General features: G+C 39.4%; 1 protein-coding gene across 18 annotated transcripts in view; it reads left to right on the top strand.

The window, feature by feature from the left end:
• nedd4l (NEDD4 like E3 ubiquitin protein ligase) overlaps positions 1–24,475 on the top strand; it is a 43,736-nt gene that overhangs the window by 14,997 nt on the left and 4,264 nt on the right. For 2 of the 18 annotated variants that reach the window (XM_078956381.1, XM_020707590.3), the window contains 22 exons: positions 2,140–2,190; positions 3,835–3,896; positions 4,167–4,269; positions 5,112–5,266; positions 8,741–8,876; positions 8,963–9,151; positions 9,269–9,346; positions 12,524–12,580; positions 13,880–14,017; positions 14,790–14,966; positions 16,249–16,446; positions 16,857–16,934; positions 17,649–17,663; positions 18,653–18,707; positions 18,864–18,922; positions 19,240–19,305; positions 20,737–20,966; positions 21,475–21,596; positions 22,474–22,544; positions 23,911–24,006; positions 24,092–24,165; positions 24,262–24,322. In XM_078956381.1, the coding sequence (XP_078812507.1) occupies positions 2,140–2,190; positions 3,835–3,896; positions 4,167–4,269; positions 5,112–5,266; positions 8,741–8,876; positions 8,963–9,151; positions 9,269–9,346; positions 12,524–12,580; positions 13,880–14,017; positions 14,790–14,966; positions 16,249–16,446; positions 16,857–16,934; positions 17,649–17,663; positions 18,653–18,707; positions 18,864–18,922; positions 19,240–19,305; positions 20,737–20,966; positions 21,475–21,596; positions 22,474–22,544; positions 23,911–24,006; positions 24,092–24,165; positions 24,262–24,322 (2,271 nt within the window). Of the gene's footprint in view, positions 1–1,481; positions 1,518–2,139; positions 2,191–3,834; positions 3,897–4,166; positions 4,270–5,111; positions 5,267–8,740; positions 8,877–8,962; positions 9,152–9,268; positions 9,347–12,520; positions 12,581–13,879; positions 14,018–14,789; positions 14,967–16,248; positions 16,447–16,856; positions 16,935–17,648; positions 17,664–18,652; positions 18,708–18,863; positions 18,923–19,239; positions 19,306–20,736; positions 20,967–21,474; positions 21,597–22,473; positions 22,545–23,910; positions 24,007–24,091; positions 24,166–24,261; positions 24,323–24,475 lie in introns of all 18 variants that reach the window. The other 16 variants (XM_020707595.3, XM_020707589.3, XM_078956385.1 and 13 more) reach the window with 11 other exon arrangements.

The raw sequence follows: 24,475 nt of genomic DNA, 5'->3' as shown, positions 1-24,475 counted from the left end.
TAAGCTTTTAACAAATTGAAAAAAAAAATCCCTTTAGGAGTCGAGACATCCCCTTCCTTACGCAAATGGAAAACTCTTTTAGCCCAGGTCTTCCCCAACTGGCCGGCTGAATTTAATTAATGCTTTTTAAATTCCAGTCAGTGGATCATGTCTAGTCTACACTGCATAGCTATGTCCTTAGTTACAGTTCTGCCTTGATTCCACTCTGCTGACATTTTTACACAGAGCCTCTGTAGACTGCTGGAATAGCTATATTTACCTCGAGCAAGATTGTGAATGGATGGTTGAAAGGAGGGTTGTCCTTTTTTTCTTTTGGTCCTGTGCCATGTGAGAAGTGTTCAGGTTGCTATTGTTGTTCAGGGCTATTCTATGCTAATTCTGATCTTTCACACTTGCATGCCACAGTAATTCACTTGTGTCAGCACAGAGGCTGTTGATTAGGTGAGACAGACTTTTGACACTGGAGTGTCAGCCTGGACTTGCTCCTGTTGTGTTATAAATACTGTTACTAGATCTTCTTAGATCTCAGTGTTTTTTTCCCCTCTCTTCTGCATTTGAAGTACCAGATTTGTTTGATTTTTTTATTTTTTTATTTTTTATTTATAGGTAAAGACACAGGTATACAATGCTTGCCTGCATATGCTGCAACAGGTGGAATGGCTGGTGTACTCACCAGATAGGGTAAATGAAAAATAATTCAACCATTATCCAGTATTGGTTTGAATTGTGTTGTCCAAGCTTATAAGGTTTAAAGGGTGCCCATTCCAACTTTGACGAGAGATCACTGTAGTAAAAATATCAGAAGTGTTTCCTGGTTTTTTTTTTTTTTGAAAAGTCCTTCAATCACTAATATTTGTACCAGGAAATTGTAAGCAATAAAAGAAAACCAAACTGAGCAGGTGTTTTGGGTAAAATGGAACTTTCCTTGAATCCGGTACAATGAGGAGAAGGGAGCTATGTTTTCTTCAGTCAGCAATCCCTAACAAGAACTGTGTGCCAAGGATCAAGAGTTCACATGGATTGAAAGACACCAATAAAAGTGGGCTGCTATTTATTTAACCCATGAAAATATTTGCTTCTTGAAAAGGGCAAAAGCAGCCCAGATGGAGTCTTCCAGATGCAAGTGTTTTTGTGTCAACAGGATGATTAGGCAATTTTATATGCAAATCAAATTATTGAACAAAAATGTGTTTTTGTAGATAACACTGTAGAATAGAATAGAAGCATTTTAAAATATTTCTTTGGTTCTTAATAGGATTAAAATATCTGAAAAAAGTAGATAACTTAATGTTTCCTCTTCATTCTTCTAGCGTCCGTGCTGTCTCAGTGTGAAACAGTCTTTCAGAGCTTGATCTCATACTAATTTTGGAACTTAAATTGTTGGTTAAAAATTAGCTTTTCACAAAAAAAGTCAGTTTCAGAAAACAGACTTTATTTTACTTTGATCTTGGTTGTTTAAAAAAGTTGTGTCCCACATACAGGGTTCTTCCAAGAATGGGCTTTTCCATCTGGGACAGGTAATTGTCGTTTAATCGTCCTGGACATTTTCACAGGTCTTATAACTCTGAAACGAAGACCTTCCCCTGGTTCTTTCCTATTGTGACATCTGTCTCTTCTCCCTTTGTCATTTGACTTGGCTTCTATTTGGTGGCAGTGGATGTTTCTCCTACCTGGAATCACAATTTTCTATCCCATGCGGTGACAATAGAGGCCTGTCCATAAATAAAAGAGTTCAAAATGGTCTTCTGCGTGGACATCTGTGGAATTCTGGGTGAACTGGAAAGGAATCTGAGAAACCCTTGATAAAAGATGAATGCAGAATAATAGGTATTTTGTAACTGTTTGAATGCTGTTGCATTTTATAGTCTTGCAACCAGCTGAACCTCCAGATTTTCACAGGTGTTCATGTAAGAGGCTTGAAGTTATTTCTGGATAGTGCTTTGTGTGAAATCAGAATCACTTTTTTCCCCTCTTCTCTGTGACAAAAAACACACAATCTGCTGTACATTTCTGCTCATCAGGTAAATGATGTCATTCGGATTTTCCCTACTCTTCCATTTTGTTTTCTCTCACACTTGCACACACATGCCCACACACTCATAGAAAGCTGCTCCTAACCTCTTATGTTTTCCCCCACAGACTAGAGATGACTTCCTGGGACAAGTTGATGTTCCTCTTAATCATCTCCCAGTGAGTATTATTATTTTTTTCTCTCAGGTGTGTGTGTGTTTGTGTGTAAACAGACTCTGTCAACATCGGCTTCCACTGTCAGCTATTTCTTATCGTTGAGTTATGCTGTTCCAAATTGACTAGGATAAAGAGCTGGTAAGGCCTGAGTTTTGCGTATGTGTGCGTTTGTGTGAGAAAGTGCTAAGGATTCACAAAGCACTTTGTTGTGGTCAAACAACAGTCTCCTTTTTAGAAACGGACAGTGAGTCACCTAGAAGGTAAACAAAATGACTTTCCTCAGGACTTTGGCAAGTAATGGAAAAAGCTTCACACACCTATGTGTGTGTTTGTCTTTGTGCGGTTTAGTTTTAATTTGAGAGCCCTTTTAAAGCCTTATGAATTACTATAACGATGACAGTAAGCTGTCAGCTTGGTGGTTGCTCTTTGGAGTTTTAGTCTAGGTTGACAACCTTGAAAAGCCTATTTGTAAAATTTGTTGGGGTTAATTATTAATGTCCTTTTGAGTCCCAAAGGTTGAGGAATTTATTAGCAGATAAAAGCCAGAGTTAATTTATGTTCTCAAATGAAGACTGGCTGAGGGAAAAGATTTGGCTCTGAGCCAGCTCATTTTTCTTTTTGTTGTTGTTAAAGTGATATTTTGATGCCAGATATCAGCTTGTAAAAAGAAATGTGTTGTTTGGGATGTATGTATTTTCCATGACCACATGTTGTGGGTATGTATGACCTATGAGAAGTGGCAATAGATTTAGTCATCACCCTTTTTTTTTTGTTCATTGTGGCTTCTCCTACTCACTTCTGTTTTTTTTCATGAATCAAACAGCAATCAAACTGCTGACTCATCAGTAATGATGAGTCAGCAGGAGGCTACATTTAGCCTCATCTCTTGTGCAAGACTGAGTTACTCCAAGCAAAACATTGCTTTTTTTCCCTGTCATATAGCAGAACTTTTTAAGCACATTCATCTCATAGTTTCCTAGTTTGCACCTCTCTTTGAGAGGGTTTTTAGCACTTGTTTAAATGTGTTTGTACAGAATAAGAGTTTTATCTCTATGGGTTTATGTTTACATCACCTTAAAATGCCAAAATATGGCAGCAAATCAAAGTCTAAAGGAGGGGTCCCCAAATCCAGGCCTCGAGGGCTGGTGTCCTTATAGTTTGACAACCAACCTGCCATTGAAGCTCCTTTTTGGCTAAACACACCTGATCCAGGTAATCGGCAGCGAATAAGGCAGGTTTTCTGGCAAACCAGCAGGACACCGGCCCTGGAAGTCTGGATTTGGGGACCCCTGGTCTGAAGTGATGATTTCTATTGATGCGCTTCTGTCACAAATCTTTGCCCCCCCCTCCCTATTTTTTCTGTTTCTGGTATTATTTTCTAGTTTGACTTTTTATCAACGTTTGCACCTTTATTTTTGTTTTTATTTTGAATGTGGAAGGTTTAGTTAGAGAACAGCACAAGAGGATTGAAATGCTGTCTGCCGTTCAGTCTGCACCAGGAGAACTTTAGCCTTATTTTATGATTCTTTTATGATTTTACTGTCGTTTCAAAATGATGGCCGTCATGTTTTCTGTTGTTTGCTTTTAACATCTATTTTAGCTTGTTTGATTGCTTGAAAACGTCAACAAATGCCTCTGTATTTTCAGACGGAGGATCCTGCCATGGAGCGGCCTTACACATTTAAAGACTTTCTGCTTCGACCTCGAAGGTTAGTTTTTGTTGGATGAGTGTAAAAACTCGGTCTTTTTGTTTTGTAAATTTTAGGAATTGTTTTGCAGAAAATCAATCTTTTTGGATCTATTATTAGAACTTGAGGTTAAATTTAGTTTGGAAAACTACTCTCGTCATTTATCGGCGGGCAACCTCACATTGGTCATGGTCATTAGCCAAATGCTGAGTGAAAATGAATTAGGGACTAATGTGTGGTTTGGAAAGCTGCCCACATTTTAAACATTTCAATCACTTTTTATTCCTTTAGTCATAAGTCCAGGGTAAAGGGTTACTTGCGACTGAAGATGGCTTATCTACCCAAGCAAGGAGGACAAGAGGAGGAGACTGGAGAAATTAGGGAGGAAGCTGAGGTAAGGTCCCAAACACTGCAGTTGCTGACTCTGCATAACCAAGGGGATTTTTTTTCCTGTTTTCCTTAATAACCTTTAAACCAGACTAGCTTTATTTCTTCCTTCCACGCTGTGACAACATAGCTTTAAGCTGAAGGAAAGGATTAAATATCCCACTTCAGACCAACGGAAATGAACGCAGTCTTTTGTAGGAGTGACTGGAGAAAGAGCAACTTCTCTTTAATTTTTTTTCCCTTTGAGAGTTCTGAGAGTACTGGGATACTTCCAAAATGAGCTAAAAGTCTTTTCCAGGTTGGTGTCTGGAAAAATCATTCAAAGTGTGGCCTGTTATTTGCTAAAGTAAGAGCTGACTCAAATGCGTTAGCCTGATGTTGGTGAAAAAACCTGAAAAACAGTTGTGACACTAAGCAGCCAAAGTTCAAAAAGTTAAATACCACATAGCTATCCTCTCTTTTTCACTGTCTGCATTTCTAAAACACTCCCTTTTTTGACTCTTTTATGAAAAGAAAAGACCCTTATCCCACTTTTGTAAAAGTTCTGTCTTCTATTTAGGTGTCCCCTTTCTGATAACCTACTTTAAAAATTAACAGTTCAAATGCTGTTCTCATAGATTCTTTCTTATCTCTTAACACTTAAGCCCTTGCTTTAGATGCATTTTGGTTTATCATGTATAATTGCAGCTTTTCTTTGAGTTTACAATCACCAAATTGAAATATAATAATCCAGAAGAAACACCAGAGTTTTGAAACTATTGCATCTTTTGCCTTAGTTGGTACTGACTGTAATGTTTACCTTTTTATCAAATTTTTATTCAAATTTTATTCTAATTTTTTCTCTTTCAGGTTTGGGATGAGTCTGCTGACTCGGGCTCTCAGCGACCCCAGCAGTTGCTGCCCCCTTTACCCCAAGGCTGGGAAGAAAAAGTGGACAACTTGGGACGTACCTACTATGTGAATCACAACAACCGCTCCACCCAGTGGAAACGACCCTCCAACATGTATTTGTCATCTCCTATTCTAATCATTGTTTGAGTTAGGGCTTGTGTTTTTCAATACAATCTCAGTTTTTAACAATAAAATTAAGCTATTGGTTTCAAAAGAGGTGGGGGGGGGGGGGGGGGGGGCAAGACATGAACTTCCGATTCCGAACTTCCTGTTCCCGCTAATGATGTCAGAGTGCGATGTTGTCTGCAACCAGGTCCTCTTGCAGAAAGGTTGGGGATTGCTGAAGTTCTATAGCATGAATAGCTGATAAACTTGACAAAGTTAAGTAACAAAGCCCTTTTTTTTTTACTTAAAACTCCTCAAAGTGCCATATAAAGAAAAAAAATAACTCTCTTTACCACACCTACAAATAAAATGAGGTAAGCAGCACCTTGTAAAATCTACCCTAATGAAAAAACAAATGGGGAAAAAAGTACTGTAGAACTTTTAATGTATTTTTTTTATTTTTGTAATTATAATATAAATATACACACTATTAGATTAATATAACTAAAGTGACTATTCGCACATAATTTTCTAAATAGTGCTGAACGTTTTTCTTGGCGGCATGGACTTTGAGGAAGGGTTAGGGTTGGATTATTTTGTTGCCATAATTTTTCCAGTTGACCTCAAAACAAAGCTGTTTACATTTGGCACCTCATTTTTTTTCTTTGGATCAGACGGCTTCTTATAGCTGCTCTATGTAAAACTGTGTGGTAAACATGTTGACTTGGAGGAAGACGGAGGAAAAATCTACCAGCATGTTGGTGTCACAAGCTTTTCCTCAAAATGTGCTTCAGAGAAAACGACTCAGATTTCTCTGTTAACCTTTAGACAAATTTTTATGTAAAACAAAAAGAATTTTGGAGCTTTGCATATGTTTTACCTCATGAGCCCCAATGTTTATTGAAAGCAAGTGATACATAGGAATTTCTATTAAATCAGTAATTTAGATCTTCTTTCTCTTTCGGCTTTTCCCATCAGGGGTCGCCACAGCGAATCATCCTTTTCCACCTCACTCTATCATGGACATCTTCTACCCTAACATTAGCCAACTTCATGTCCTCTGTTAAGACATCCATGTATCTCCTCTTTGGCCGTCCTCTTGCCCTCCTGCCAGGCAGCTCCATCTCCAACATCCTTCTACCAATATATCCACTATCCCTCCTCTGAACATGTCCAAACCATCTCAGTCTGGCTTCTCTGACTTTGTCGCTAACACAGGCAACATGAGCCGTCCCTCTGATGTACTCGTTCCTTATCCTGTCTAACCTGGTCACTCCTAAGGAGAACCTCAACATCTTCATCTCCGCTACCTCCATCTCAGCCTCTTGTCTCTGTCTCACTGCTACCGTCTCTAACCCATAGAGCAGAGCTGGTCTCACCACTGTCTTGTACACCTTTCCTTTGAGTCTTGCTGACACTCTTCTGTCACACAACACTCCTGACACTTTCCTCCAACCGCTCCAACCTGCCTGCACTCGCCTCTTCACCTCTTTTCCACACTCCCCATCACACTGAACTGTTGACCCCAAGTACTTAAACTCCTGCACCTTCTTCACCTCAGCCCCCTGTAACCTAACGCTTCTACCTTGATCCCTCTCGTTCAGACACATGTATTCTGTCTTACTACGACTGACCTTCATGCCTCTTCTTTCCAGAGCAAACCTCCACCTCTCTAGCTGTTCCTCCACCTGCTCTCTACTCTCACTGCAAATTACAATGTCATCCGCAAACATCATTGTCCAGGGAGATTCCTGTCTTACCTCGTCTGTCAGCCTGTCCATCAGCATAGCAAACAAAAAAGGACTCAAAGCTGATCCTTGGTGTAGTCCCACCTCCACCTTGAACTCCTCTGTCTGACCTACAGCACATCTCACCACCGTCATACTTCTCTCATACATGTCCTGAACTACTCTGACATACTTCTCTGCCACTCCAGACGACCTCATACAGTACCACAGCTCCTCCCTCGGCACCCTGTCATACGCCTTCTCTAAATCTACGAACACACAATGCAGCTCCTTCTGACCTTCTCTGTACTTTTCCATCAACATTCTCAAAGCAAAAATGGCATCAGTGGTGCTCTTACGGGGCATGAAACCATACTGCTGCTCACAGATCTCCACCTTCTTCCTAAGCCTGGCTTCCACTACTCTTTCCCACAGCTTCATTGTGTGGCTCATCAACTTTATTCCTCTATAGTTGCTGCAGTTCTGCGTGTCACCCTTGTTCTTAAAGATCGGAACCAGAACGCTTCTCCTCCATTCCTCAGGCATCTTCTCACTCTCTAAAATCCTATTGAACAGCCTTGTTAGAAATTCCACTGCTGTCTCTCCTAGGCACTTCCATACCTCCACAGGTACGTCATCAGGACCAACGGCCTTTCCGCTCTTCATCCTTTTCAGAGCCTTCCTAACCTCCTCCTTTCCAATCTCTGCTACTTCCTGCTCCACAACAACCACATCTTCCTCCCTTCTTTCCCTGTCATTTTCCACGTTCATCAGCTCCTCAAAATACTCCTTCCATCTTTTCTGTACACTCTCCTGGGTTGTTAGCACCTTTCCATCTCTGTCCTTAATCACCCTTATCTGTTGCACGTCCTTCCCATCTCTGTCTCTCTGTCTGGCTAGCCTGTACAAGTCCTTCTCTCCTTCCTTTGTGTCTAACCTGTCATATAGCTCATCGTAAGCCTTCTGTTTGGCCTTTGCCACCTCTCTCTTCACTCTACGCTGCGCTTCCTTGTACTCCTGTCTACCTTCCTCAGTCCTTTCTACATCCCACTTCCTTTTAGCCAACCTCTTCCTCTGGACGCATTCCTGTACTTCCTCATTCCACCACCAAGTCTCTTTACCGTCTTTCCTCTTTCCAGATGACACACCTAGCACCTTCCTACCTGTTTCCCTGATAATCTCTGCTGTAGTTTCCCAGTCATCTGGAAGCTCATCCTGACCACCCAGGACCTGTCTCAACTTCTGCCTAAATTCCTCACAAGTTTCTTCATTCTGTAGCTTCCACCACTTGGTCTTCTTTTCTGTTTTCCCTCTCTTCTTCTTCCTGGCCTCCAGAGTCATCTTACACACCACCATGCGGTGCTGTCTGGCTACACTCTCTCCTACCACCACTTTGCAGTCGTTAACCTCTCTCAAATGACCTCGTCTACATAGGATGTAGTCCACCTGGGTACTCCTACCTCCACTTCTGTATGTCACTCTATGTTCCTCTCTCTTCTGGAAGTAAGTGTTGACTACAGCCATTTCCATCCTCTTCGCAAAGTCCACCACCATCTGTCCCCATCCCAAATATATTCATCTAAATCAGTAATTTAGATGAATATATTTAATTCAGAATTGATTAAATCCAACTCTGGCTGTTGTTAACTTGGCAATCCACTGTTGCTTGCCTTGTTTGTTTTTTCTTTTTTTGTAAATTTCATTTTCATGTAAATGTATCTTGGCCAATCCTATATCGTACTATTTCTTTCTCAGGGATGTTATCTCTGAGATTGAAAGTGACAATCAGCAGCGACAGATCCATCAGGAAGCTCACCGTGTTTTCCGTGCGAGGCGCCACATCAGTGAAGACCTGGAGAACGAGCACTTGGAGCACAGAGACGTGGATAATGTAGGAACAAAGTAGTAATAGATTAAATGCTTTTATTATCTGAATCACCCAAACACTTGTTTTTTTCTTCTGTATTCTATATCTAGTCTTGGGAGCTTATCACAGAAGAGGATCCCAATGACAGCCTGGCTCAGTCTTTGCCTGGCCCTTCTGCCGTTTTGACACCACAGCATCCACCTACACCTATTAGTCAAGACTTCTCCAACGGTTTAAATCTGAGGCTGTCCATCGCTTCTGAGGCCAACGGTGAAGTACCAGGGCCAAGCTCTGCTCTGGTGAGACTTTGTGGCTGGAACATTCTGTAACTCAACCTTAAGTTACAATGAGAAGCTTACGGATTCAAACATTAAGTGTTGCTAAAACACCATTCTCTACTTGTTTATTTTGAACAGAGCCAGTTGTCAAACAGACTCCGATCCTCTAGCATGACAGATGGCGTCAGTGATCAGGCCCAGGCTCCTCCTCTAATGGTATTTATCTAATACATTTTGGTTTTCCCTAAACTATTTTGCACCTTCCCAGCCTTTTATTTCCCCTCACCTTGAAGATTCTTAGCCTATCTTCTTGTTGTTTGTTGACTTGCCGGAGTGCTTGGTGTGTAACAAATGTTTTGCATGTTAAACATGTCTTTTCCTCCCTGGTTGTCTTGGGTCCTGATCTGCTTTCCTTTTTCCCAGCCCACTTTAAAACTCACGATTGATTAACATTTTGTTTCTATAACACTTCTTGCTCTGGTCCTAATCCTTTATTTCAAATATGTTATCTCACATTACCACCAAAATTTAAGATGATTTGACCTCAAAGCTTCCACTCAGTTCTTTTAAAAATCCTCACATGATGTGAGCCAAATGTTGGCCTGACAAGTAAATTATAGCATGAAACTTTAATAAAGTTCAGATGGTAACTTCTTTGAGGCTTATCTGCACTAATGACGCTTAAAAGGGGTGAAAACTCTATATTAAATTGTGTTTTCAAGTGCGATAATTTTTGTCTAAAGATGGTTTTGCTACAGCTTAAGTTTAGGCTTGAGGATTGAGAAGGTAATTTAGCATTTCTCTAAAAAAAATTGTTTCATTTTAAGTTTGAGTCACATTTCCAGTATTTCTTTTAAAATATACATTTTTATTTTATTTTCAAAGTTTTTGTGATGTAGTGCTACTTTTTTTTTTTCAACCTTACGTTGGCAGACTATAAATGCAAGTGAGCTCATCTAGTTGATATTTTTAAATCTGCCATCAGTGTTATTGGTGAGCCTCCCAAGTGGGAAAACACGTCTTTTTTGGTTTACGTAGACGTTGGGTTTTTATCTTGACAGCCGTCTAGAAAAATGGTGGGAACCATTGTATTCATAGTCGAGTGAAGCTTGGTATCTCCGATATCTCTGAAAGCTGAAACTCAGCAGTAAAGTTGTAGGTGCAGCTTTTATGTTGTTGTTTTTTTGTGTGTTTTTTTAGAGGTCAGCTTTTTTAGTTTTCAGATTGTATGGGACATCTTCTCAACTAGGTTATCCATATAAAGGTATATGACAATATTGGTGGGATACACTGCGTTATGAACATTATTGAATCACTATGTACTGTAAAACTGTGTACTGGCTTGTTTACCAGTAAAAGAGTTGCACATCCTTCGTGTGTTGTAACCTGAGCTTTCCTGTTGTGCTAGAGTAGGTCTGCTGGTTGCATGGGTGTTTTTCCATGTTAGTCCATGCACTAAAAAAGTAAAGGAGATTTTTCATCACTTAAACCAATTTTCCTCACTTTACAGTAGGGATAGGGTTAGGGGTTAGTTTGGGTTAGGTTGAAAGTTTAAGAAAGATTTATTTTTTGCCTTATTTTATTGCCTCTGGTGGGAGGTTGGCGCCAGTGTTCGACAGCGGAGCCGCCACCACTGTGTGAATGTGTGTGTGACTGTAAAGCGCTTTGGGCCTTGTAAGTAGAAAAGTGCTATATAAGTATACGCCATTTACCAATTTATTTATTACATTACACCATACTCTACCCCCTCCAGAACTAAGTCAAAATTTCCCTTAAATTTGAAAACAATTTCTTGAAGTTAACAAAATAATCTGCCAGTGGGGTAAGAATGGTAAATGGCGTATACTTATATGGCGCTTTTCTACCTTACTCGAAGGCCCAAAGCGCTTTACAGTTGCAGACCCATTCACCCAGACACACACACATTCACACACTGGTGGCGGCTCCGCTGCCGAACACTGGCGGCAATCTGCCACCAGAGTCAAGGTGGGGTTCAGTGTCTTGCCCAAGGACACTTCGACTCAGGGCCGTGCAAAGCGGAAATCGAACCTGACAATCTTACGATCATGGGTCGACCGCCCTACCACTGCACCACGGCCGCCCCAGAAAGAATTTCCACTTTAAGAAAATAATTCTAGTTATCTTAGTTTTCTTAAACCATGATTATTTTGCTATTTTTGTGTAAAATTATATTTTATCTTGCAAGACAGACAGTAGGACAGTTCTTGAAACTATTGTCTTTTCAATTTCCTTTGTCTAGTTAAAGCCAACTGAAGTTTTTTTTCTTCATGTTACTTGCTTATTAGCAAATAAAATTTAATAATTTTTCTAACTTTTTGTTTTTTTGTTAATGTTGTTTTGTAATGCTAAATATCCTATATTGAATCAAAGCAAAACCCTGACCTCAAAATTAAGGTTTGAACTAAATTTTGGGAAAAGTGAATAGTTGCATCCTGAAGTGATGAGGCCAAAGGCAAAAATGAGCCGACCTTTCCTGTGGTGGAGCCTTATTGGCTTCTGTAGGGAAACACTTTGGTTTCAGTGTAGATTCTCATTTTTGTTTTGTGACCTACACCTGACAAATGTTTCTGAGATGAGATTTTTTTATTTCTGTTACTTTATACTTCTAGGATGACATAACTCATTTACTGTAACTTGTGTGTCTGAGTGTTGATCATTTAAATATTGTATATAAAGCTGTTATTGATAAAATGCTGTCATGTAGAGCCCACCGATGTGGCAAAATAGGTTTTGTCTTACTAATTGAATAATATTTCTGGGTTCACCTGGATTGACCTACACTTTTGAAAGTGTCTACTTTCAAGCAGACCCTTATTGTGGAAAGACCTTGTCTGTCTGCGCTCTAATTTGCTTAACTTCGCTGACGGCTTTTCCAAACAGCCATTTCCTCTGTCTGGTGTTCTGTGGCTTAGATTGAGTTTTATTCTCGGACTTAATTGAGGAAGCTGCTTTGGCTGCTGATTAAAGAAACTGATCTGTGTCGCTCTTTACCTTGGAAACTGCAACTGGAGAGCAGCTGTTCAACAACTTTTTCCTTTGGAATGAACTTTTTTTTGTGTGGACAAAAGCGTTCTGTTGTAAAATCTTCCATTTGTGGCAACTATTCGGCCAATCAAAACAGATCTTCTGACTTACCCTTGTGAGTTAGAGCCCACTGTTTGCTAAATTCACTGCATTTTCCCTCCTTGATCCAAAATGAAAAGAATCTCTTCTTTTTGGCTCTCCTTTCCCTTCGAGAATGAATCCCCTTCGTTGTCTGTCCAGTTCTTCCTCACTTACTGCAGCCTTGCTTCTCCACTTCCACTTTGGCTTTTAAAACCTGAAATACTGTGAACTAAAGACCATGTTCCTCCTGTTGTTTACCACCAGCAGAGTTCGCAAACCAGAAGATCAAGAGCTCAAACAGTCTCAGGTGGTGAGGAGCCTATGGTAATATCTCAGTTTATGTAATCCCTTTCCGCTTTACACCTCTTACTACCAAGACATGATCAAAAATGTTTATGTGCTTTGGTTTCAAATGAACTTTTAAGTCTATTGGAAGCTTCTAGTCTTTTCTTCAGTATTGTTCAGTCTTTTCATTTTAAAAATAAACTCAGTTTATTCAGGTTTGTCCTTGGCTAAAGAAATTGACTGCATATGAGAACTGGACCGAGTGAGTGTGACATCACCTATTGAAATGACTGACTTCCAACTCCAATGAAATTAGGTTAATTCTGTGACTCATTTTATTTTTATTTTTTGCAACAAGGCCATTGCCATGTTGGAACCAGAAATTGTCAGTGATCCGAGTCAACGTTTCTATGGCAACCACTCTCGCCAATCAGGTGTGATCTTGTTGGAAGTCAGCATCCCTACCACTTGAAACCCGGCTCGGGAGAATCTGTCAATCAAGCTTTGTGAACGTCTGATGTGACACCACATACTATTATTAAGGGCAGCTAATGGGTCAGTTTATAAGTAGAATAACTTGTTCGACAGAAATGAAAAAAAAAAAACTAGGATTAGCAAGAACATTTAAAAAAAAAAAAGTATCAGTGAGATTGGTGGGGGGAGTCACACACTCAAGTTTGCATATACAGTCAATGGCTAAAGAGCACCATTAGGTGTTTAGAACCACTGTGTGTTCCCTTTTCTTTACTTCCCTAAATACAACAGTCTAACATGTTGTACTAGAGAACCTTTACTGCTGTAGGGAGTCGGCTTTCTACAGGTTTACATTTGATCAAATGGTCTTCATTTAACCTCAGCTATTGGAGCTGCACCATAAAATGTTAGCAGTGATAAAATATTCTGCCTGTTCTCTGTCACACATAGCTACAAGCTGTTCTCTTGTAATCTTTTCATTGCCAGGGTTTTTTTTTTTTCAAAGTGGTAAATCATTTTCTAAGTAAAATAGTACTTTTCCAAATGTGGTATTTGTTTTAGTGCTGATCTGTTTGTTATTTCTTCTTTCTGTGTGCGTGCATTGGTTGAGTTAATGTGTAGTCAAATACTTTTCTATAATCTGTAAAGCTTGTTTTCTCATGTCTTACCTGAACTGTTTGCGTTACAATGGTGCTAAGAAGGGAGGTGAGGAGTAAACACAATTAATCCAATCATTCTTGTTCTTTTTTCCCTCCCAGCAGCGAGATTTTAGATTGCCAAAAAGATTCCTTCCAGAAGTCTACAAGCACGTCAGTGTATTCTGATTAGTTGTCTTTGCTTTGCTTTCTCTCCAACTTTGGCCAGTCCCCCTCGGCAGCAGCTTATACCTTGACCACCCCCGGCTTGCCCCCCGGATGGGAGGAGAGGAAGGATGCCAAGGGAAGAACTTATTACGTCAACCATAACAACCGAACCACTACTTGGACTAGGCCAATTGTGCAGGTACAGCAGGTCCGAGGGCTGGCTGTCTTGCTGGCACTATGCATGGGACTGGACATTACTTTGGTGCCTGTCTTCAAGTTGACCTGTGTGTGGGACCCCCGTGTACTTTTCTACCCTATTGCTTTTCTTTTTAGACAGCAAGAAGAAGCTTTTATTTGTTGTGTGTCTGCGTTTTATTTCTGTCCGCCTTCCTGCCAACGTGTCCTTCTTCCCTGTCTAGCATTTTGTTATTTTATTAGGACGGAGGGCATTTCCATTTTGATCATACCTTTCAAGAATCTGTCATTGATATGTAACTGGCACTCTTCCTTCCCTTCACCCTCCTTAACACCGTTTTTTCCCACCTGTCCTGCTGTGTCTTTCAGTCTGAGTCCACAGAGACCACATCACGGGGCTGAGTTTAGACTCTATACTCTTGTCTGTCCTCTTTGAAGTTCATCTATTTCTTTATTTGTACTACTAACTGTGTCTTGTTGTTCATTGTCACCTGTTTGTATATTCCCTTGTTGTTTTTGTTAAAACGTGGACATTGTGCAGGGGTTTCTCTTTACTCCATTGTTGATGTGGGTTCTTGCAGTAGTACCGGTTTATTTCTTATCATCAGATTTACTTTTGACATTTTAGGGAAAAATTCCCGAGAGAAAAGCTGGCGTCCAGACAGTACCAGTGCATCTTTTGGCAGAAGAGCCACAGATGAAACATGTTGGGTTTTTGAAGATGGCTCTTTAGCTTCACCCTCACTTAACTTGAAAAGTACCGTTTTCACTGACAGCTGACTGAAGATGGAGCCAGTACCTCAGTAGCAGCATCAGGAGGAGCCTCGGCCCTGACACCTACTTCCACCCCTTCCTCCTCTTCCAATATCTCCAACAACCACCTCCATGAGCCCCAAGTACGACGGCCTCGTAGTCTCAGCTCCCCTACTGTCACCCTTTCCACCCCTTTGGAGGTGAGAATTAGACACCTCTATGACCTAATCCCTTTCCAACCCTGATTGTCTACCTGTTTTTGACCCATTTCTTTCAGTTCCCCCCTGTTTTGTCTTCGTTTTTGCAGTGTGAACAAAGGCCTAGTATTTTTACATTTACTTCCTTGTTCATTTCTATTTTGATGCCACATTTTTTTTCGTCTATTTTTCGTCATTGTCAACTATAGAAAAATACTATTTAACTTATCGGTGATGACTTTGAAGAAATGTTTAGATGGGTGGAAGTATGAACGCCTTAAACCTAAAATAGTACTTTTTTTCAAATGTGGTATTTGTTTTAATGCTTTCTGGGACATCCATGCTTTTTTTGTGTGAACATATGTTGATGATTGATGTATTTACACACTCCTTGAACTAAAGTAAGACTTTATAGTGAAGGAAAGTTACTTAATAGTAGTTGCTTAAACACTTTTGACTCAATTGGACACATGGAAAGAGTAGATGTTTGAATTTTGTTTGCATGTGCTGTGGGATACAAGGCAGAAGTACATAGTCTGGCTGAGCTCCAGCTGTCTTCACAGGTTGCTAGGATGTTTTGGTCTAGCATTGAAACCGTTATGCTTTTTATTAAGCCAGCCTCTGCCTCACTGGTTAAGGAGTGTTAATAATCAGACAGCACAGGGGGTTAACGTGTGGCTCCAGGTAAACTTTTGAGATTTCACCTTTTCAGTTTGACCTTTTAGGGGTTTGTCAAATTATGCAGATAACTATTAGAATTATGCTTTTATGTTATCTTTTGTTATATATCATTTTAATGAAATTATGAATGAGGTTTAAAAAAACAGTAAACTCAAAAAAACTTTCACCTTTTTAAAATAAGACCAGGCAGTGATCATCGCTTTTGGTAAAAACAAAAATGGATTACTTAACATAGATGACCATCATTTTTTTTGAGTACTTTTGTAGTAAAAGCTTTGAAGTTTACATCTTTTTTTAACCATATAAACCTGTCTATAGTATTATTTGTTTTTGTCAAAAATGTCTAATTGCTTTTAGAAAGATAAATAATGAAGTTTGTAAATTTTAAACTGAATTGATACGAATTCCTTTTTCTCTCACAACAAACCAGAATATCCAAATGTGCAATTTTTGTTTTATATAAGTCAGAAATTCAACTTTTTGAAAACAAGAAAAGGTCAACAGCAATGACTTTTAGGCCTAAGATTATTGTAGGTGACCAAGATTTTCATGTAGCTCTTTTGACAGAACGGGAATGTCTTTGTCTCTTGTTCCTTGCCTTCAGGGAGCCAACAATATTCAGGTACGGAGGGCAGTGAAGGACACTCTTTCCAATCCTCAGACTCCCCAGCTGTCGCCCTACAGCTCCCCGAAATCCCAACACAAGACCCAACAGAGCTTCCTGCCTCCAGGCTGGGAGATGAGAATAGCCCCAAATGGAAGGCCCTTCTTCATTGACCACAACAACAGATCTACCACCTGGGTGAGCAAAGATGCTTTGCTTTTAAATGCTGAGAATTTGATTTAACCTTTAAGTAGATATGATTAAAGAATAGATAAATTCATTGTATATGATTTTAGATAGAATGTGAAATGTTGGGAGATCGTATAATATACATACAAAAAAGGCTCAAAGTCTGACGTTGAGTTTTTTACAAGCTTATAGTGACATCTGGTGGTGGTGGTGGGGGGGGGTTGGTTTAGCAGATTCATGCTTAGTAAGATTTCTAAAAAAGTGATTTTCATGAAGTTATTGTTTTCAAAGAGCAGCGACTATGTTTTGACCTAAGAAAATGGAATGTAGCATTCATGTTTTAGCATTTTATTTTATGTTTATTAGGTTGGTTAGTTCAGGTTTTTTTTTTTTACTCACTTTTATGGTTTCATTTACAGGAGGACCCCAGATTGAAATATCCAGTCCACATGAGGAATAAGAATTCAATGGAACCCGGGGAACTTGGACCTCTTCCTGTAAGTACCGACGTATAAAGATTTATTTATGTTTGACTCCTTAGAATACAAGATCACTTTTTATTTGGGGTCATCTATCTACTATTTCTTATGTATATTTATAATTTTATGTTTTCTATTAGAAGTGGTGGATAGTAAAGATTTTTTTTTTATTGTTTCAATGACTAGTCTATATTTTAATTTGGGTTGCTTAAATCTTTATGCATTTACAAACAGGGAGTTTGCTTTCTTAGTCTTGTTAGAAAAGTAGAAAAAGATCAATTCTACATGTTGAATTAAAACATAGTATTTTTTTTAATGCAGTTTCTTTAAATGAGTCTGCATCTTGTATCTGAATGATGCTTTGCAGCAACTTCTATGCGCCTGCTAAGTCCCATGCATCACCACAACTGTTAATGAGAAATAAGGTCTTGAATGTAATATTTTATTCATTTTATGCATTGGTGCAAATGTTCTTTCCTAGTATTTTATGCTTAGCAGGCTTCAATTTAGTTTAATAAATGTGTTTCAGTAGAAGTGCTAACAATTTAAAAAATGTGTGTAGAGTTCTCAAAACGTCATGGGTTTGTGCATCTCACAGGCTTGTGCGGTGTGTGCATGTGTGCGTGTTCTTTGTATCTCTCTTTCCTTATTTCTTTTTTTTTTTTTTCCTCTCCATTCTGGTGGACATAATGTATGCTACTTCTTCTACACCTGGCCATGTCTGTTTGGCAGAACCTACCAGAGGAGGTTGGTTGGTGCCTCCCTCCACCTGCTTGCCTTCATACCTGTCTGATCCAGTCTGTTTTGGTCAAATGCTTGCAGACGGTCTTGCTTTTTAGTTCTTGATATTCATTTGTTTATTTATCTTATTGGCTATTTCTATCTCTCCTCTTTTATCTGTCATGACCGGCATGAATGGATTGTGTCCCTCCCCATTTCCTGTCTTTCTGTTACCATCCTCCTTGTACCACTGCCGTCCCCTCTGAATCCCAAATCTTTTGGAGTTTCACACCCCCAGGATTCCTCAGAATACTCCATTGATCTGTATTTGCATCTGAGGGTAGACAGTTTTGGAAAGTGGACCCAGCTGTGCTCTGGTGTTTTCTCAGAGGGAGGAGGAGAATGCTGGAGAACATAAGGACTTCTAAAGCGCAGTGGGCAGTAAAAGAAGGAGGGAGGTTTCATAAGAAGGAAGTGTTATCTAGGAGATGTGCCGCCGCATGTGTGATCAGCCTTTCAGTTCAGTGTCTTCTCATGCAGCAGCATAACACTTGGAAACACTTGCATACTGTGATCGCACCCCGTTTGACAGATTCTTTTGTAACACTGTGTTCCTTTTCCAACCCTTTCAATCTAAATCTGTTTCAGTTCCTTTTTTTCTTCTTCTTTATTATTTTTTTTTTACTTGCTTGATTGGTGGCAGGTGTGTGTGGAGTGGTCACCGTGTTAGTGGTGGTGTACTGGTTGGAACCAGTGGTTGTGATTAAACCTCATGTTGTGGCTCCCCTGCCTTGCTGATGTTTCAGTCCTGACTCAACAGGACAGAAAATCCTGTCATCTCCTTTTGTGGTTTCTGATTTGAGCTTGCCTCGCCTGTATTGCCAATATTTGATTTACTGCTTAGTCAGGTTCAAGTGAACACTAAATTATTATAAAGAACAACAGGATTGGATGGATGTAGAGTTTTAGAAGACAATTTTTTTCTTAAAACACTTTTTGTTTTATTCAATTTTCAGCCTGGATGGGAAGAACGGGTTCACACAGACGGACGAACATTTTACATCGACCACAGTAAGATGATTCTTTTTCTCCCATGCTTTTTTCATTCAAGTTACTTGGTGTCAGTAAAGCAAAGGTCAAATCATTTAGTTTGCCCAAAAATCTTCAGAATTTCTGATGGTTGTCTACTGCAAATCCTAAGGAAATGATAACCCTTTAACTTTCCAGATACGAAGACCACGCAGTGGGAGGATCCTCGTCTGCAGAGTCCAGCTATCACAGGGCCGGTGAGTGGCTTTATTTAAACACAGCCTTACTTGTTTAAGTGCTTGCATGTTGCAACGTTGCTCAGTTCTCAGAGCGGTGTTGCTACAAACAAGCACCATCATCGCTCTCAGTTTGTCCTTACACCACAGATGGATCACTTTGTCCCCGCAGCTGTTACGCATTGTTCCTGCATGCTCGAGTGAAAGTGTAGCAGCTCAGATTCAGAGTTTTACGCAGCACGCTCTGTTATTTCTCTACATGTTAAAATGTAATTTGTTTCACTAACTATAAAGTGTTTTTACGTAATGAATAATGTTTCAAACTCTTATCTGTGCAGGCGGTACCATACTCCAGAGAATTTAAGCAGAAATATGATTACTTCAGGAAGAAGTTAAAGAAACCGGTAAGAAATGATACATTTCTTTTCTTTATTTTCCTCCGCTGTTTTTTTTTTCTTTTGACGCATAATTGAAAAACTGACCAACCTTAATTCATTCATTAAATCAATTTAGATTTCTTTTGTTTTTGCCTGACTAATGCTCAGAAATGACATATTTGATTAAATTAATACATTTATTCACTGCGAAAAGAGTTAGCCTAAAAATAGGAGAACACTAAATCTGAAAACCACTAGAAAGTACTAAAATGATCTGTCCATGCAGCAAATCTTTGTTACTTAACTAGAAATCTTATAATAAGATATCAAACTCAAGGAGTTTCACACAAGCATTTAAAAAGGGAAAAAAAGCTAACTGTTAAAATTTCTCAAAACTAATTGTTATACAGCCCAATAATGCAAGCTTTTTGCTAGTCCTAAACAAAAGTTTTTTTCTTCTTCACGTCTTTATGTACCTAATTCCAGTTCATTTTGATTACAGCGACATAAAACAACTGTAATAAGGTGGAAATTACTCATTTTTGAATGAAATGTGAAGACAAATTGGTCAATCTTAATAAATCCTTCGATATTTAGCCAGTTAGCGTCTCCAAAACAAGGACAACTACTTGATAGTTGCTAACGGCACTGCAATTATCGAATAGTTTCCAGTGTTGTTAGCGACTGAAGACAGCCTTACTGTTCCAGTGAATGAGAAGTAAATCACTGAAAAGATCATTTCTATTCTGAAAAATTCTTTTAAAAAAGTAGCAAGATTGTGAAATGTAAAAGTCCTACACTGTGTGAAACCCTATGGTTGTTAATTACATTTTTTTTTAACCCAAGGTATTTTTTATTGAGTTTTACATTATACAAACACAATTACAGAGTTCTGTAAGTCTGAAAGACAAATTACTAAAAGAACTGTTTATAATAAAGCTAAGGAAAGGAAACAAAAAGAAACAACAAAAAAAACCAAAACATAATAATACGTAAGAATAATAAATAAAATTAACAAAATACCCCATACCATTCCCTGTCACTGCCACCGTCAAGCCATCACTCCATCACGCACGACCAGGACTATATGCTACCACATGCAGCTAAGCTGCTGTAGGCTTATATGACTAAAGAGCTGGAAATGTTCTCAAAAAGGGACCCCATAAATCTTCAAATATGTCAAGAGACTTTTGGAGTGAACATCTAATTTTCTCCAGTTTTAAACAGGACATGATATCCTGTAGCCACTGTGAATGAGACGGGGGAGAGGCATCTTTCCATTTAAGCAGTATAGCACGTCGTGCCAGGAGTGATGCAAAGGCTATACAGTGTTGTTAATTACATTTGAATGGTATTCATTCAACTTGAGTCACATTGAGCGTAACTAACTGCATATGGAAAAAACCATAATGAACAAAGCTGATGTAATTGTTTCTGTGTTGTCTCTCCTGCGATTAGGCTGACATCCCCAATCGGTTCGAGATGAAGCTCCACAGAAACAACATCTTCGAGGAGTCGTATCGTCGAATAATGTCCTTAAAAAGACCAGATGTTCTGAAGGCACGACTGTGGATCGAGTTTGAGTCCGAGAAGGGACTGGATTACGGTGGCGTGGCCAGAGAGTGGTTCTTTCTCTTATCCAAGGAGATGTTCAACCCTTACTACGGCTTGTTTGAGTACTCTGCCACGTAAGCCTCTCTATTTTTGCTACGCAGATAAAAGAGCCGTGGAACAGGATGTTCTACTCAATGCTAAGGCAGTCAAAGTGTTCTCTGTTGAAGAAAACGTCTTTCCTGTCTTTTACGCCTGCTTGACCTTGTCTGTCAGGTGGACTTATGAGACATGGCGCCGCTCTGTTGTTTCCCTGTGGGAGCTGTGGATATTTCCCCTCACTTTGATTACGTCTTCCTCTTATTCAAAAAGTCATCCTGTAACAAACTTTTCCCACGCACCTTATAATGAAAACAATTTACTTCTATATTAGTCTCAACCCGATATAATGTTTAATTACTTATAGATATGTAAAAATGTAAGTTAGAGCCTAATTCCTGGGTTTAAAATGAACATTTCTTAAAATCCTGGCTTTGTTACTTTGTTGAAACTCAATGAAGGACTTGCCTACGTTGTTCCAAAGTGTGCCACCTGGTGGCTGTCGAGAATAGTTTTTATTCTGTTTCTCTCTTCTTCTGAATTTAGAGATAACTACACTCTCCAAATTAATCCCAACTCTGGTCTGTGCAATGAAGATCACCTCTCTTATTTCAAGTTCATTGGGCGTGTGGCAGGCATGGCTGTGTTTCACGGAAAGCTTCTAGATGGTAGGTGGCTTCGTTCAATAGGCTATCTTTGACACAGCCTTTTACACTAAAATATCCGGAAAAAAGAAGTGTGTGTGTGTGTTAGGCCTGCACAATATACCGCAAATTTATCGTTATCGCGACATCAAGCTGTGCAATATGCATACCGCAAAAGACAGCGAAAATCGCAATGAATGGTTACCTTGACCCTTGTGCTATCCTAGGCCATTTAACATTGGGAGTGGGGTCATCTAGACCCACTAGACAGTGCACTGAACCTTTTTTCTTCAATGATTTGTGATCTTCACTGGTGTCCATGGATTACATGAAATCTTTCCACCTTTATCCACCTTTGTCATGGTAGGGAGAACAGGTCAAAGTAAGGGGGGGGGGGTCATCTAAGATAGCACAAGGGTTAAATGTGCTAAAACAAACTCATGGCAGCTTGAAATATTGAATAAATGAAATAAATCCCTTTATGCATTTAACCAATCGGAAGGACCCGTTTACATTGTTGATCAATCAAATGAGTCCTTTTATGTTTGATGTTTGCCTCCTTTGTCGACAAGGGTCATTTGGAGTATAATTTTTATACTGTTGCATTGAAATGGAAATGATGTTTTTGGTTGGTTTGATATTAGTTTATATAGCACAAATTATATCGTTATCGCAATATTAATCACCAATATCGCATATCGCGTGTTTTCTTCATATCGTGCAGCCCTAGTGTGTGTATATACATATATATTATTAATCATTTCCTGTCTTAATGTTTAAACTTTTATCATTAAAGCTTATTATTCACCATTGAGTTTTTTTACCTCCTAATTTATAGCATATTTAATGATACTCTTTTACCCAGAGTTCCATATGACACTCCTCCTGTATATTGTTGCAGGTTTTTTCATAAGGCCGTTTTACAAGATGATGCTGGGAAAATCGATCTCGCTTAAAGACATGGAGTCTGTGGTAAGAGCTCCCTCTGCAGTGAGACTGTTGTTGTTTATCTCTCTGCAAAATGTCTTTGGACCCTCTCTGCACACTTGTTTTGCTTTCAATGAGTCCCACATACTTCCTCTTCTTAGGTGCTTCCTCCAATTTTAGTTTTTCTTTTCTTTTTTTTTAGTCTCTTATTTCAAAAGAGAATCCTCTAAAACAATTTTTTTTTCTAAAATATAATGAAATATAAGTAAATATCATAAAGATTGAGATAATCTTTATCTAATTGTTATTTTTTAGGAAAATTCTCCTTGTAGCACTAGACCAGGGGTCTGCAACCTGAACCTCTCAAAGAGCCATTCGGATCAGTTTCCCACTGAGATGAAAGCACAGGGAGCCGCAACACTAGATGTGTTAGAATAATGTTTTTGCCGATATATCACGATAGTTCAATTGGCAATACTTGTATTGATTCAAAATGCTGTCAGGATAGTTATTTAATTATTTATTTTAATTATTTTTATTCTTTATGAGCGTGTTGTTTCTTTTGATCTTTTGTCCATTTTCCACAATCTTGAATAGACTTTTCTGTCTGTCAAACACCCACAGTTAAGATGATGGAAAAAAATTCAATTTGATTTAGACTCCTGTCTATTTTGATTTTGATTTAAATCCAGTAAACTCAATAAATTATATTAATTTTATGGATGACAACTATTTTTATTAGGAAGCAGCTGTGAGTCTAAGCCCCGCCCCCGCCTCTCTACCTGTTCGTTGTTTTCCCCCGCGTGCAACCCCCCCTCCAGCGTGTTCTACACAGACAGCGCAACATACAGCAAGGTGACAGGATAGTAGGGGCGCCCTAACGCAAATTTAATTGATTTTTTTACGCGGAAATGGGTGGTTTTAGTCTAGGGTGAAAAAGGGTTTTTTTTGGGGGGGGGGCTCATTTGTCCCCTACGAGATCGCCACTGACTTTCTTTCTAGAAAAACTTTCCATCCCACAACAGACCCTGGTTGGCGTTCACAGCTGCAGACACGCCCCCTCTGCGCGTTCACGCTGCTCTCTTCATCCTCCTTTCTTCATGCTCGCTCTACCCGACGGTGTTAAAGACACCACGACAATCTGAGAACATGATAGTTATTTTACACAAACACAGAGAGCCGCATCACAGGGAGGAAATAACCGCATGCGGCTCTGGGGCTGCCGGTTGCCGACCCCTGCACTATACACTTTAAGGGAAAGAAATGATAAAAAATGTTGGTTGGCTTGTTGTGTTGTGGGCTGCAGTCACGTCACCAGTGATGTTGGATCCTTTGGTTTGAACGGTTTGTGACACTTTAAAATGTAAAGAATGGCAGAGTAAAGGAAGCTGTTTGTGTCCATCGCCTGCAGGACAGTGAATACTACAACTCTCTGAAGTGGATTCTGGAGAACGATCCCACTGAACTTGACCTGAGGTTTTGTATAGATGAGGACAACTTTGGACAGGTGTGAAGATCTGAAATCACTATTTTTGACCTCTAGACGTTTAAACTTATATGAATTGTGTCTAAACCGTTTTGCTTCCCCTCAGACCTACCAGGTGGACTTGAAGCCCAGTGGCTCAGAACTGGTGGTTACCAATGACAACAAAAAGGAGTACATAGAGTATGTTTAACCATTTCTCTATGAAAAAGGAAATCTGTCAAATCACTGTTGTATTAAAAAAAAAAAAAAAAACTTCACTTGTTCTTTTCCTTTCAGCCTGGTAATTCAGTGGAGATTCGTCAACCGGGTCCAGAAGCAGATGAATGCATTCTTGGAGGTACCTGTCTGCACTTATAACTACTACCACATGGGGGCAGTGTGGAAAACAAGTTCCTAAATGCATTTTGTCTACCGTAATTCAAATTGGCTTGATTATGTTGATCGGTTACATAATGTTTTTTTCTGTAATTTTGCTGCTTTGGTTCTTGGA

Source organism: Oryzias latipes, chromosome 12 (assembly GCF_053564925.1).
Source record: "Oryzias latipes strain Hd-rR chromosome 12, Olatipes_Hd-rR_3.1".
Classification (NCBI taxonomy): domain Eukaryota; kingdom Metazoa; phylum Chordata; class Actinopteri; order Beloniformes; family Adrianichthyidae; genus Oryzias; species Oryzias latipes.
The sequence above is the reverse complement of the archived record's forward strand: the minus strand, read 5'-3'. Positions and strand labels throughout refer to the sequence as shown.